General features: G+C 38.6%; 1 protein-coding gene across 1 annotated transcript; it reads right to left on the bottom strand.

Moving 5' to 3' along the window:
* Positions 1 to 758: 758 nt before the first annotated feature.
* RBM45 (RNA binding motif protein 45) lies at positions 759 to 13,195 on the bottom strand. The gene is made up of 10 exons (XM_058809693.1): positions 12,872 to 13,195; positions 11,533 to 11,655; positions 11,285 to 11,411; positions 9,486 to 9,596; positions 8,967 to 9,146; positions 7,955 to 8,084; positions 6,659 to 6,755; positions 6,170 to 6,336; positions 4,610 to 4,806; positions 759 to 1,089 (listed from the first exon to the last, which is right to left on the bottom strand). The coding sequence occupies exons 1-9, from the start codon at positions 13,148 to 13,150 to the stop codon at positions 4,614 to 4,616; spliced, it is 1,407 nt and encodes a 468-aa protein (XP_058665676.1). The 5' UTR covers positions 13,151 to 13,195; the 3' UTR covers positions 759 to 1,089; positions 4,610 to 4,613.

Genomic DNA, 13,195 nt, shown 5'->3' on the forward strand with positions numbered 1-13,195 from the left:
GTCACTTGATAGCCTGATTCAGCAGTGACTAAAAGGGAGACAGTTGAAAACCAAACTCTACAAGCAGTGTCTTGAACCCTTCGAAATCAAAGTGGGAAGAAGGTTTTTTTGAGCTCCAGCCTAATTCTGTTCAGTTGCAGACCTGACTGAACAGGCTGGCAAGGGAGCTCCATAGCCCAAAGCAAGAATGTACAGAGCACTGGCCTTCCATGCCCAAGGATGCCATAGCCCACTGTTCCCAGAGACATGTAGTAATAAAAACAAGATTGAGAACAACTAGAAAATGGCATTGTTCTAGTTTGTAACATCAAGCTGTAAAGGATATCTACCAACCCTCTGTGTGTGTTGAATGCTCCCTCAAGCACCCGTTAGGACCATTCCAACATGATTCTTCTTCCCATCTTGGATGGCCTAACACCACCACAGTTACAACACTTTTGAGTGTTTACCCTCCTAGGGATGTTTATACCCCCTAAAGACACAGGCATCCACCCCACTAAGCTGGGCATTTTGGCACAGGAGACTCATCAAGCGGCCAATTCTACCAACAAAATATTTAAGAATGTACTTTGAATTATTTTCTTGATTACAGCAATTTTCTTAAATCTAGATGAATACTGTCATGTCTGCTGGCGTTGTTAAAGTTACTTTATTTTCTTTGAATTAACTGCTGTACTTCACTTTTCAATGCAATTTAAATAATGAGAGATGTCTTCTATTTTAACAGAATCTGAATCATTATCAATTAACCACTCAAGTCAGAAAATGCTGGCTCCTTTATTTCCTCCATCATTGTAATTTCCATCTTATAGGAAGGATTCAGGTAAAAACAAGAGCTATTTCTGTAATACAAGGTTATATACTATTACAAGAACAACCACCAGTTTACAGTTTTTAATGCCTACAGAATTTTCAAAACTGCATGTCTGCATATTCAGAAAGAGAAAGGATCATAGAGAGATCAACTAAGTAACAATAACAAATAAAAAGTTGTCACTGAAAAAAGCTGTCACTGTCCACAGGAACCATGTCTAGTCACGTTTTCAGTCAGTCAGTCAGCTAGCTGAGGGTCATGTCATTACTTAGTTTCTGTAGAAAAAACACAAGCACAAAAATAGTATCAAAAAGCAACATACCTATTTTTATTTCAAAGTACATATTATAAAATATAATAATTACAACAGCATATAAATAAGGCTTTCAATATCTTTGGAAGAATAATACTAAAGTTTTAAGCATGCTTCTTTAACTTTTAAAGAAGTGCCTCTTTCAGCTGTGTGTAAAAGCCACCATTTTTTCTGCAGTACACTGTTGATACAAAATACAGCTATTTTTTTCAATATACACAACTCTGATACAATTACCTTTTAAAAACATTTTTGTAGAGCAGTAAATCATTAAAATATATTAATAGTAATATCAGGATTTCAATAAAGGTTTAAGTCAAAAAATTGAATGCAAATGAAATCAGTGATGCAGTACTTCTTCCAGACAAGAATAAAGAAAGACAAAAATAACCAAGTATTTTATGACAGAAAAAAAAATTCAACTTAATCAGTAACTAAATAATTATTAAAAATACCCAGGCTTTTTCAGCAGGGGAAAAATGCAATGAATCCATTTTCTGTGGGTTGAAGTCAATCAGCAATGAGTATCAAAAGCCATAGAACTTTGCTCCACATATCTATGCCTGGCATTTCTAACACAAGCTGGTTAGAAACTCTGCTTTCTAAGGACCGTTTTAAAATCATATGACAGACATTTTGGGTGGGTTTGGGGTTTTAGTTTTGTTTGCTTGTGGGTCTCTTGCTTAGTAGTTTGGAGGGGAGAGGATTTTCAAGGGTGGGGGTGATATTTAAATAGAACTACTAGGTAGCAATGAAGATTAATTGGAATGCCACAATGCATTCTTCTGACAGCCAGCAAATTCTTCCCTTCCTCTTCTATTTTTTGAACGACACTGTGTGTGTAACCAGCATCAGACACTGCAGTGAGCTTTTCACAAAATATCCAAGTGACACAAAGAAAGGTCTGCTTTTAGCAACTGACTAGAAGTAATCACTGCAGTTATCTTCTCAAGCCTACACTGATGTAAAGCAAGATAATTTGAAGTGATTATTTCAGCCATAAATATTTGCTTAGCAGAAAAGGGAATAACCTCACACCCCAAAAAACTTACATTAGAACTTAAACTGGTGAAGAGAACCCTACCAGTCTGTATTTCCATCTTTTCTCTGCTACTTTTAACTATTCATATAAACAAATTAGTTTTCATTGACTGGTAGAAGAACCAGAACCAGAAAAATTCATTAGTGGATTAGTTCAGAATATTAATAGATGTGTATTCAAATTTGTCTGATAAACTAAGTTTGTTGCAAGGTAACAGAAAGTTCTTATAGTCAGAAGTTTGCATTGCAAAAGCATTATGAGCAGCATACTGTTACCATAAAACCTTTTTTAAGAACCAATTTTGTAAATTGTATTTTAAAAAATGCTGTTTGCATAAGAAGGTGTTGGGGAAAAACTTCAAATGTGTTAAAAAATTAATATTGTACTTAATTATTACATTGTATTACATTTATTTTCATAAAGATTCTAGAATTCACAGGTCTTATGAATTTTCATCAGAAAACCTTGTATAGAACAGACTATTTCAGAAATTCAGTCACCTTGTTAGAGACAAAAGGCAAGCAGCACAACAGGACTTTAGAAAGGATTTTTTTGTTAAGAGGCAATGATTTCCTTAAGTGAAAACTCACAGAAGTTTTAGCTAGGAAGGTTATTTCCTACAGCTAAAATTGAAAATGAAAAAAGTTAGTATTCTCACATCTTTAAAAAAAAAAACCACAACTATTTCAGAGGTAGGGAGAATTGCATCTCTTTTCACATGCACAATTTAACACTTTAATCAAAAGCAAAATATAAGCCCCTAAATTACTGCAAGCTTGTCAGTCAGTCCAGTGCAAAGTCAGGCAGTGGGAAAATCACTTTTATGGGCAAGCCCTTTTGAAAGGCAATCTTTCCTTTTAGGTACCACTTCATTTGTATTTAAGAAACCAACTAAGGGACAAATGAACAAGTAATGCTGTCTCTCTGTCCTGAAAAGAGATAGATGCCAAGACAACCTGCTAAGAAACCTTAAAATTGCATTCATCAGAGCCGCTGATTAAAAAAAAAGTTTCAATTAAGTTTTAGCTATAATTCCATGCAGAAAAAGAATGCCCAGAAATCCAACTTATTAAAACAAAAGTTGCGTACAAAAACTAAGGCCATGTTTAGTATCTGCTGCTTATCAAAAAAGCAACTGGGAGGTCCTTAGAAGAAAAGGAGCTAAAGAACACTTTGGGCAAAAGCTTTTTTTGGTCTTTGCAACTCTGGGGTCACAAAGAATATCTATACAAAGAAAGGTACAAAGACTAAAGCTTAGAGGGAAAATACTGATGCAAAGACAGTCATGTGATATTTTCTGAATTAGTTAAATCAACACTTCATATGCCCTAGGAAGACAGTATGGTACTGCAAATATCTGGAAGCTATAGTAATATTTGAGAGTTATTTTGTAGAAAAAAAGGCTTAGGCTTTTTTCTACCCCACTTAGGCTTTTCTCCCCCAACTATATTCACCTTTGGCAATAGTCCTACGCTGAAAAAAATAATTCAAAAATGTGATGAAAGTCAATATAATTTGAAGCAAAGCAAAATGTTTTAAAAGAACAACAGAATTTTGGTTCCCGAAGGCAGTAAGATATAAAGCATCTCTAGGAGTTTAGCTAGATTTTACAGGCCATAAGCATAAAATAATTAAGTTCTCAAACACCTATCTCAATTCCTTAACCACAGGCTCTGCTTTATTTTCTCCACAATCACATATTTCAATCACACCTAATTTCTGAGACCCAAATATCCCAAGCCTTTGGTTTCACCCGACAATCTTACCTGTCCCCCCCCAACCTTTTTTTATTTACCCTGTCACTCCTCTGCTCTTCAAAGGCTCAACCTTTCATCTTTAACCAATGCCACTGAGGGCATATGATAGTAATGAAAAAAAGACACACACAAGCTTATGTCTGTTTCACTGTTTATTTTTTGCATACTCTTTTCAATGTCAGCTGATTCTCCCAAGTACAAAAGTGATATTTCTATGAACATCCAGATTGATTTTAATCAACTGGTTCATTTTGTTTTTCAAGGATTATAAAAATTGATTTTTATAAAATAAAGTGCACGTGCGTATATATATAAAAGCATACACACGCCCATATATATAGATATATATATGCATGTGTGTGTGTGTGTGTATACACACACAGATATATCAAAAATTATATATATGGAAATATATATTATATATATAACTAAAGTATATTATAAAGTACATATATTACATATAACTAAAGTTATATATATATATATAACTAAAGTGATATGTATGTATATACATACACGTGTGTGTATGCACACAGAGATATATCAAAAATTCTATTTCAGTTTGCTAGCTAAGAATAGAGTTTCTCATTCTATGTTTGTATCTACCTGCAAACTCTTAGCCTGTCCCTGAGTGAGGTACTCCAGCCTGGGTAGGGAAGAGCCCAGCTGGTGGGGGCACTCACCTGCTCAGTAAGTTCTCTGGCGCTTGTTGGGCTCCTCGGAGGGTGAGTCTGCCAGCCTCACCTTCAGCCTCACACCATTCACAATCTTGCCATGCAATGCAGTTATGGCCTCGCTGGCACTTGCTCTGTCTGCAAATTTTGCATAGGCCACATTTTTTCCAGCCACAAGATAAACACTTATCAATTGTCCAAAACGACTGGGGGTGGAGAAAAAAAGAAAAGGTCATTTACAGATTTTCCTGCAAAAAAATATCCAGTCTAAAGCACATATGATTTGTTAACTGCAAAACCAGGATTTTTATATCTATGCTCCCAATTTGCATATTCCCCTCTCTTGAATTAGGGGCAGAAGTACAAATGAACACTAAAAGGTTCAGATGTTTTCTATGAAATACTACAACAGAGCCACAAATATCAATTATCTCTCTCTTACTTACAAGAATATGTAAAGCTGATCAATATTACAGTCCCCAAACACCAAATGGCACTCAAAACACCCCACAAAAACAAAACAAGAAAAAGCCCCAAAGCAACCAAAAATAAGACATACACACCCAAGCTGGCAGGTAATTTGGAAGCTAAATCTGCATCTCACTTAAATGAACTTGCACAGTTGTAATTTTATCTTTGAAAAGGTGTCACTGAAATGACTCAGAAAGCAAGCATTGCAGCTTCAGGCAAAAATAAGAGTATTGTTTTTTTCTATTTTTTAGGAAAAATAGAATACTCAGATCCGTAAGTATTTTTTAAAAATTGTCTGCTTGCTTCTTACAGAAGTTATGCTAAACTGTCAAGTCTCAGGTCCATAGCCTTTTCCTCCACCAGTATCTGATTAAGAAAATCCACTATATCATACTGGTACAATTTTGACTTCCACACAAACTGCTTTCCCCTCCTGATGCTTTTAAAATATTTTGGCTTTCCAAAGATTTATTGCAAATTCAAGCTATTAGAAAAGGGAAATGTCTCTTTTTTCAAGAGTATATTACAAATTAATAATATAAAATAATGAAGAACTGCTAATTACAGATTTTTTTAAAGATGGCAGAAATTATCTCAAGTCTTTGCTCCACATAGGGAGATAGAAAGAACAGTTGAAATAGTGTTAGAAGGATGCAAGCCATTATAGTGTATCAGGTACACCTACAACAACACCCTACACTTGCTCCCCGTAAGTTACTGTGGAAATTTACCAAAATAGTTAAATGCCTAAAAAAAATAAGTAAAAGAAAATGTAAAATTAATAAGGAAATTGCAACTTGAACTACTACAATTTTGGTTAAAAATCTACATTAGAAGACTAAACATTTTACTTCAGATTAAGTAAATTGATAATAAAGTTGCTATACTGATGATACTGCAGATGTGTGAATCCCATGACACACATCTTTCAAAAAGTAACTGTTACCTACTGTTCACTTAGGACTTCATAGTCACTGTACACTGCCTTTTCTGGAAAGAGTTTTCAGGCCCTCTTTTTTATTTTCAATATTTACTTTCAATATTTCACAGTTTGTTTCCTTTTTGTTAGGGAACACTTATTTGTAGACGGAGTCTTACCAGAACACATCCTCCAGTACATTTACTGGTAAAGGATGGGGATGAAAAAGTATGAAAAGCCTTTCCTTCACAGAAGTGTCAGGTGGAACTTTTTTTTTGGGTGGTGGAAGTATGGCATCTGTTTGGGGCTGCAGCAACTGTGGGGCAGAAGCTCCTCCAAATGCTTGCTGAAACAAGGGAAAAAAATGCAAGTGTAAGTTAACTGGTGGTGGGGGGCAGAGGAAGTAATTTTACCTTTCTTACCATTTTTGTTCCATTACAGGACATAAATAGGCTCTGTGAGTTCTAATCTTCATTACTTTATTTACTTTAGTTATTTCATTAAACTGGACAACAAATTCAAGCAAGGTCAGACACGCTTTTAGGGAATAAAGATGCAGCACATAGAACAGTTTGCAGAAGCAGGTGAGCAGGGCTCTTTATTGGCATACGTGAGGTTCCTCACAACAACTCAGAAGCACAGCAACGGCGTCCGTGATCGGAACTTACAGGAGGCGCCCTGTACTGCTGAACCATGGCGCTGCTGCCGCGCAGCGCCGACGACACCTGCGCCGTCACCAGCTGCGTCGCCATCTTCCTGATCAGCCTGCAGGCACAAGGGACAACACACTGCTTTCAAGAAAGAGCTAAGTAAACTTACATTTAGCAAGAAAAAGTAAGTTTTAATACACATCAGAGTATCTCTAGAAATCTGTAATAACGAAAATCGCAACAGGCTTTCATGACAGCCTACGGAGAGATCTGAAAGCCTGCACACTAGCTGCAACTCACTGAAAACATTCATTCATTACCACTTAGAGATATACAGAACTCCTCTTTGGGGTTTTTAACACTCTAGGGGGGAAAATATTAAATTATCTCTACAAGGGCCCACTACATTTTGTGAGGCAGGCCTAAAAAGCAAAACAGACAAAAAAATTTCCATGTGTTTTCATAAAGAACACAGAGATTCAGTTCAGAGATCAAAATATTACCATAGAAAGTTTACTTCCAGCTGTCATTTTCCAGAGATTTTTCTTTGTTCTGTTTCAGAGTAAGAAAAAGCAATTGCTCTTTTTGCATAGACACACAGCCTGTGTTGCAAGACCATGTAGGAATTATTGAAGAATGAAGATTGCAATATCAGATCAGCCACGCACTTCTGAAGTGAATCACTCCACTGCCCCTCCTTACTGCCTTAATCTCCCAGAACAGGTTTGACGCGAACTAGACTCCTTTAGGATGAAACTAAGGCAAAACACTCACTGCAGGAGATTACTTAAGCTGCTCCACCTTGTACTGGGCATTTAAAACACAGGAAGAAGCCAGAGATGGTCAAACAGCTGAGAATTCCCCACACTGTGCCAATATCAGATCCTCAGCACCCAGAAGTTTTACTCTACATATGTGCTTCACAAAACTACTACTTGCACTACTGTAAACACAACCAAGAGATGAAGTACATAAATCTAGTTTGAATTCATAAACCTCATCAAAAATACATTCCAGCCTTGTTACATGTTACAGATATATTGACAGATTCTTGCCAAATCCTAAAATTTTAGATAGTATCTTAAGACTATGTATTTTAATATTTTCTTAATCTACCAAGACTACTACGTTTCAAAAGGCTTGTTCTAAACCATTCAAGAAGAAAACCCGAAACCGAACAGTTTCAGAAAATACTACTGGCAAGCGTGGCACAAGCTCACAGTGATAACTGATGTTACACCTTATGTTACAAATGTGTTTATTTTATATTTTGCTCTCCAGAATGTAACTTCCAGCTTCATAAGTTGTACTTACTCTGAGCTGTCATTCCCATCTTCTAGGAAAATGACAGTTAGTCGATTTCCAGGAGGATACTCAAAGCCGTGCAGTTTGTACTTGGCATATATAGCTGAGGCAGCAGTGCTGTACTGAATCACAGCGTACCCTGCAAGCACCGTGCACACAGCGTCAGCAGGAAACAGGGAACTCCTCAGAACAAACCACACTCACATGAGCAATGCATTTAAACTGCACATCAGTCATGGATGACATAAAATTCTTAAGTCTTTTTAGCACACATCATTATTACTTCATCACTTTTATTTGTGAAGGAAGCTTCAGTGAAATTTACTAGTGACAGATGAGCTGTATTTATGCTAGCTTGAAAAGCTGACAGTAAAACCATACAAGTGAAAACACATCTTCCTCACTACTCCAGAACTAGTAACAAAAGGATACATAATTTTATTTAAAAATGCAGTTATCCCATCAACAGTGAATTTCAAGAACTGTAAAGTTAAAATATAACTTTCTGAATCATTTACATTTCAAATATCTTGGAGAAGAGATCCCTTCCATATTTGTCTCAGCAGCAGTAAAACAAGACTGAAACCAAACAACCTTTCAGTAGAAAACATGATCCATTTTAGAATTATTTAATCCCCATTTACCTATGTCAACTTCTACACACACACATATTTCAGAATAAAAAATTCTGAAGATCTGTTTAGAGAACATTTTATTTTAATGTCTCATAATTTCTGAAACTTCTTCATTTATTCTGCCTCAAACTATTATTTTGACCAAAACCCACTTAGCATGATTTTGATTCCTGAGTTTTTATTATCTGAAGGTAAAGGTATAAGCCCTATGTGTAAACAGGGGTTCAAACAAAACTGAATTTTTGGGTGTATGCAGTGATAGCAGCAACAACCGCTTGTTTCCAACGAATGTACTGTATTTTGCAGTGCAAATTAATTAAGCATAATTACAAGGGATTCCCTTCAGAGAAAAAAAAAAGATGAAAACCTTTTGTACTTTTACTTACCACTATTGGTATGAGGGTCTCTCTGCACATCACAATATTCCAGACCTGGAACTAAATCGAAGAGGGCGAACAGCTGCTCTTGAATAAAGGGGAGCCGAGACACCACCGACAGGCGCTTCGAGACTGGCTCTTGAATTCGGGTCTCAGCTTTTTCAAAGCTACAATATTCTGGCTGCATACCTCAAGAATCAACAAAATAATCTGAGTCATCATACTTGCATGCCACATTTCATGCCCATGTTACATCAGACTTTTAAAAGTAATCCAAGTCAACTATATGCTGAAGGTGACGTGTTGATTTCACCAGTGCCGGTCACAAAATAACTGGGCAACCAGAGCAAAGCAAGCCATAAAAGTAGAGAGCTGAAATTCCTGGCCAGTTTCTAACTTCAACATCCAATCTACTATTGAAGTGTTGACCTAAGCCTCCATCAGCTTCCCTTCCTCCAAACCACATTATTACTTAGTAACCATACTGGAGACTACAAATCATTCTTAGTGTAAAAAGCTGTGACTTACAAAATGGAAGCGTATTTCCTCTTAGTTCTGGTCTCATGACATTACTGTAATAATCGTGTTCAAAAGACTCAGATGACTTGTTTTTCGGTTCAGCCAAAATGGCCCTGTAGCCTGAAAGAAACAGCCACACAGATAACAACACCTCAGCACATCTCAGTTATCAGACCAGGCCCACATTCTTCAAGTTCCATATTTAGAAACATATTATTCAGATAACCGAGTAAGTGCTGGCTTTAGAGGAATAACTAAATTATAACTCTTGAAGTCTGCCCAAATAATTTTATGAAAGTTAACAGCTTTCAAATGGAATTACTCCTACTCACAAGTTAAGCACGACAGAGGCTAACTGCCATGAGAGTGACTGAGCACTGGCACAGGCTGCCCAGAAAAGCGATGGAGTCTCCACGCATGGGGATATTCAAAGGTCACCTGGACATGATTCTGGGCCACCAGTACCCAGGTGACCCCACCTGAGCCAAGAGGTTGAGCAAGATAACCTCCAGAGTTCCCTTCCAACTTCAACCATTCTGTGATACTTAGCAGGATTCTGAGATGCTCCAGAAGCCATCACCTGAACTTCTGTGCTAAAACAGTAGTTTATGGATGTTTTACACTGATCTACGTTTTGTTTCTATGAAAGAAAGAGGTATTACACTCAACTACATTACTATCCAACTAATCTCATTTTAACCTCACAGCAAAAAGGAAATACAATTTGATTGTGAAGTAATCTCTGGTTCATATTCCTATACACAAATATAATTTCTGTAAAACCATTTACGATACATACAATGCAGAACCACCACACACATTACTAAGGAAAAAAGAACCAAAGAAAGCCATAAAAACATCAGAACAACAAATAACCACACCCCAAGTTGTTTCATATTTGTGATTAAGCAACACTGAACAGGATGTAGGACTGGAAGACAGCTGTTAGGCTTTTAGGAAAACCTTTCCTCTCCTGGATGAGCACACCAAATTTCCTCTGCCTCTCCTCCAAAGTCTTGTGCTTCCAGCCCTGACATCTTTCCACCAGCCTCACTCAAATTCATAAACTTTTGGTACTAGAGCTTAAGTGACAAACTATAGAATCACAGAATGGTTTGGGTTGGAAGGAAACTTCCATATCATCGAATTCCAGCCCCCTGCCTTGGGAAGGGACACCTTGCACTACACCAGGTTGCTCAGAGCCCTATACAACTGGCCTGGAACATTTCCAGGGATAGGACATCCACAACTTCTCAGGGCAGCCTGTTCCAGTGCCTCACTAGGTGGCTGGTAATAAATAAAGCATACAAAGTCTTTCACTCTGTAACAGATAAATCATGACACTAAACAAAATCACACTTCCCCCAGTTTCAGTTAGCATGAATTTGTTCTTAAATAAATGTGATCACAACAGAGTCCCTATGTGTCATAAAATATATTTTATATAATAATTAATTTTATATCAAATACCTTTTATTAAAACTGCCTATTTGCAAGGACAAATTAAAATATTTTCCTATGTATGAAGCCTACACTACAGATCAATAATCATGCATAAAAGAAAACTGTGTCCATTTCCAAACTCTTCTCACTGATCCTACTTGCAGTTTGGTCCTGAAAAATCACAACCAGGTGACTGTTCTCAAAGAATGTTAACAATGCTATTATTTATTTGCAATAGAACTTTGTCTCAACGTGTTTCTGCATCATGAATAATTTAGCTGCAAACAAAACTAAAAATTATAGGTGTATTATGATGATGCACACTTATTGGAAAAAACGCTTAAAGAATTCACTTGGATTCTTACTTCGATCACACTCCTCAATTGCTAGGGCAGCTTGCGATGGTTTCAGGTACCTGACATAGCCCAAACCTTTACTTTCTCCAGTAGTCTTGTTTTTAATAATGCTGCAATATTCAATGTCTCCATACATCTAGAACAATGAAAAAAATATATTAATTTCCAATGTGAAAACCATTAAAAGTTCCATGTGGCATGCCCTTCTAATAATTTTAGAAAAAGGCATTTTAAAATAACAAACAGTGAATCAGAACCTTGAACTTCTCCCGCAGATCCTCCTCCGTGTAGGTTTTTGGTATCATAACAAAGATTCGTGTGAGCTCCTCATCTTCAAGATCTCGGTGGCTTCCAGAAGCTCTTGACTGTGCAATAAACACCTAACAAAATAATTACATAGTTAGCAATTACTGGCAAAAGGGTCTAAGACACATATCAACAAGCAAGTGAAATAGTTAAACTGTCTTTGTATTTGTTATTCACCTAAGCTGCCTTAGCATCGAGAGAAAAGAACACCTGTGACCACCTGTGATAAAAGACCTACAAATACAATAAATCCCAAACAGGACAGGGGCCAGAGAAGTTCCTTACTGGGGATAATGAGGACTGGTGAGAAATACCACTGCTGATTCAGCAGCACTGTCAACATCACCGGTGTCAGGTAGCAAAGAATGCATTATTGTAACACACCTAGTACAGCAGTAGTAGAAACAAATAAGCAAGCAAGGACACAAGAAAGCCTAGCAGCTTAATAAAACCGGGCTACTGCAGCTCAGTGTGAAGCGAAGTTGGCAGGCCTACTGCTCTATCACAGGAGAATCACAGCTTCTCATATCTGTTACTGTTAAAATCTTTTTTAGTTATTGAAATAAATTTCATCTCAGAAGTGCACACCAGAAGACAACAAAGAAAAAAAGCCCAAGTAAATCACAAACAAACAAAAAAAACCAAAACCAAAACAACCAAGTAAGAAAGACTTTCAAAGCAAGCCTGCTATTCAAAACTAGCAACTGATTTCACAAAGCTCTTAATTTATTTTTCTAGTGGCCATGCAAGGGCGTGAAACTCAGATCTTTTGACTTCCAATGGCAAGCTCATCAGAAAATATTTCAGTGACTCAATACAAACTCATTCATACTTTCTTAGTACTTGGTGAACAGGAAAGCAAATCAGGAAGCTGAACAGTTCCATAAATAAAAAAAAAAGTTTTGAAAAGGGTTCACAAGCTACAAAACCAATATAAAGCATACTGGCAAAACCAGCTCTATTTATTCCCAACTATTCTGCTTCCAACATTTAAAATATAGGAAAGTATCTTTGTCGGGAACACGCGCTCACTTCCGGGCGCGGCATTTTCCGCAGGCCCGCTCCAGCGCAGGCCGCCCGTGGGACTCGGGGGCGGCCCGGCCTCACGGGAGCCGCGGCCGGCCGTGCCCGGGAGGGGCCGGGCCCGCCCGGGCAGTGCGGCCAGGCAAGGCCGGCCAGGCGGCGGCTCCCCGGGCCTGCTCCCCGCCCGCGGCTCCCGCTGCCCCCGCTCGGCCCGCCCCGGCCCGGCCCGGCCCAGCCTGGGAGCCCCCGGCCCGCCCCCGGCCGCACCTTGATGGGCTTGCTGTCGGGGAGCAGGCTGCGGCCGTGCATCTCCTCCATCGCCCGGCAGGCCTGCGAGCTGCGGGCGAACTTGATGAAGGCGATGCCGCGGGACTCGTTGGTGCGCCTGTCCCGCAGGAGCCAGATGTTCTGGATGTCCCCGAAGGGCGAGAAGCGCTCCCGGATCAGCGCCTCGCCCGTGTCCTTGCCCAGCACCACGAAGACGCGGCTGTTAGGCGGCTCGTCCAGGCACTCGGCCGACAGGCGGATGCCGCTGCTCTCCTCCATGGCAGGGCCGCCGGACACCGCGGGCTTCTCCAGGGCTACGGCAGG

This window comes from Ammospiza caudacuta, chromosome 8 (genome assembly GCF_027887145.1).
Source record: "Ammospiza caudacuta isolate bAmmCau1 chromosome 8, bAmmCau1.pri, whole genome shotgun sequence".
In the NCBI taxonomy this organism is placed as follows: Eukaryota; Metazoa; Chordata; class Aves; order Passeriformes; family Passerellidae; genus Ammospiza; species Ammospiza caudacuta.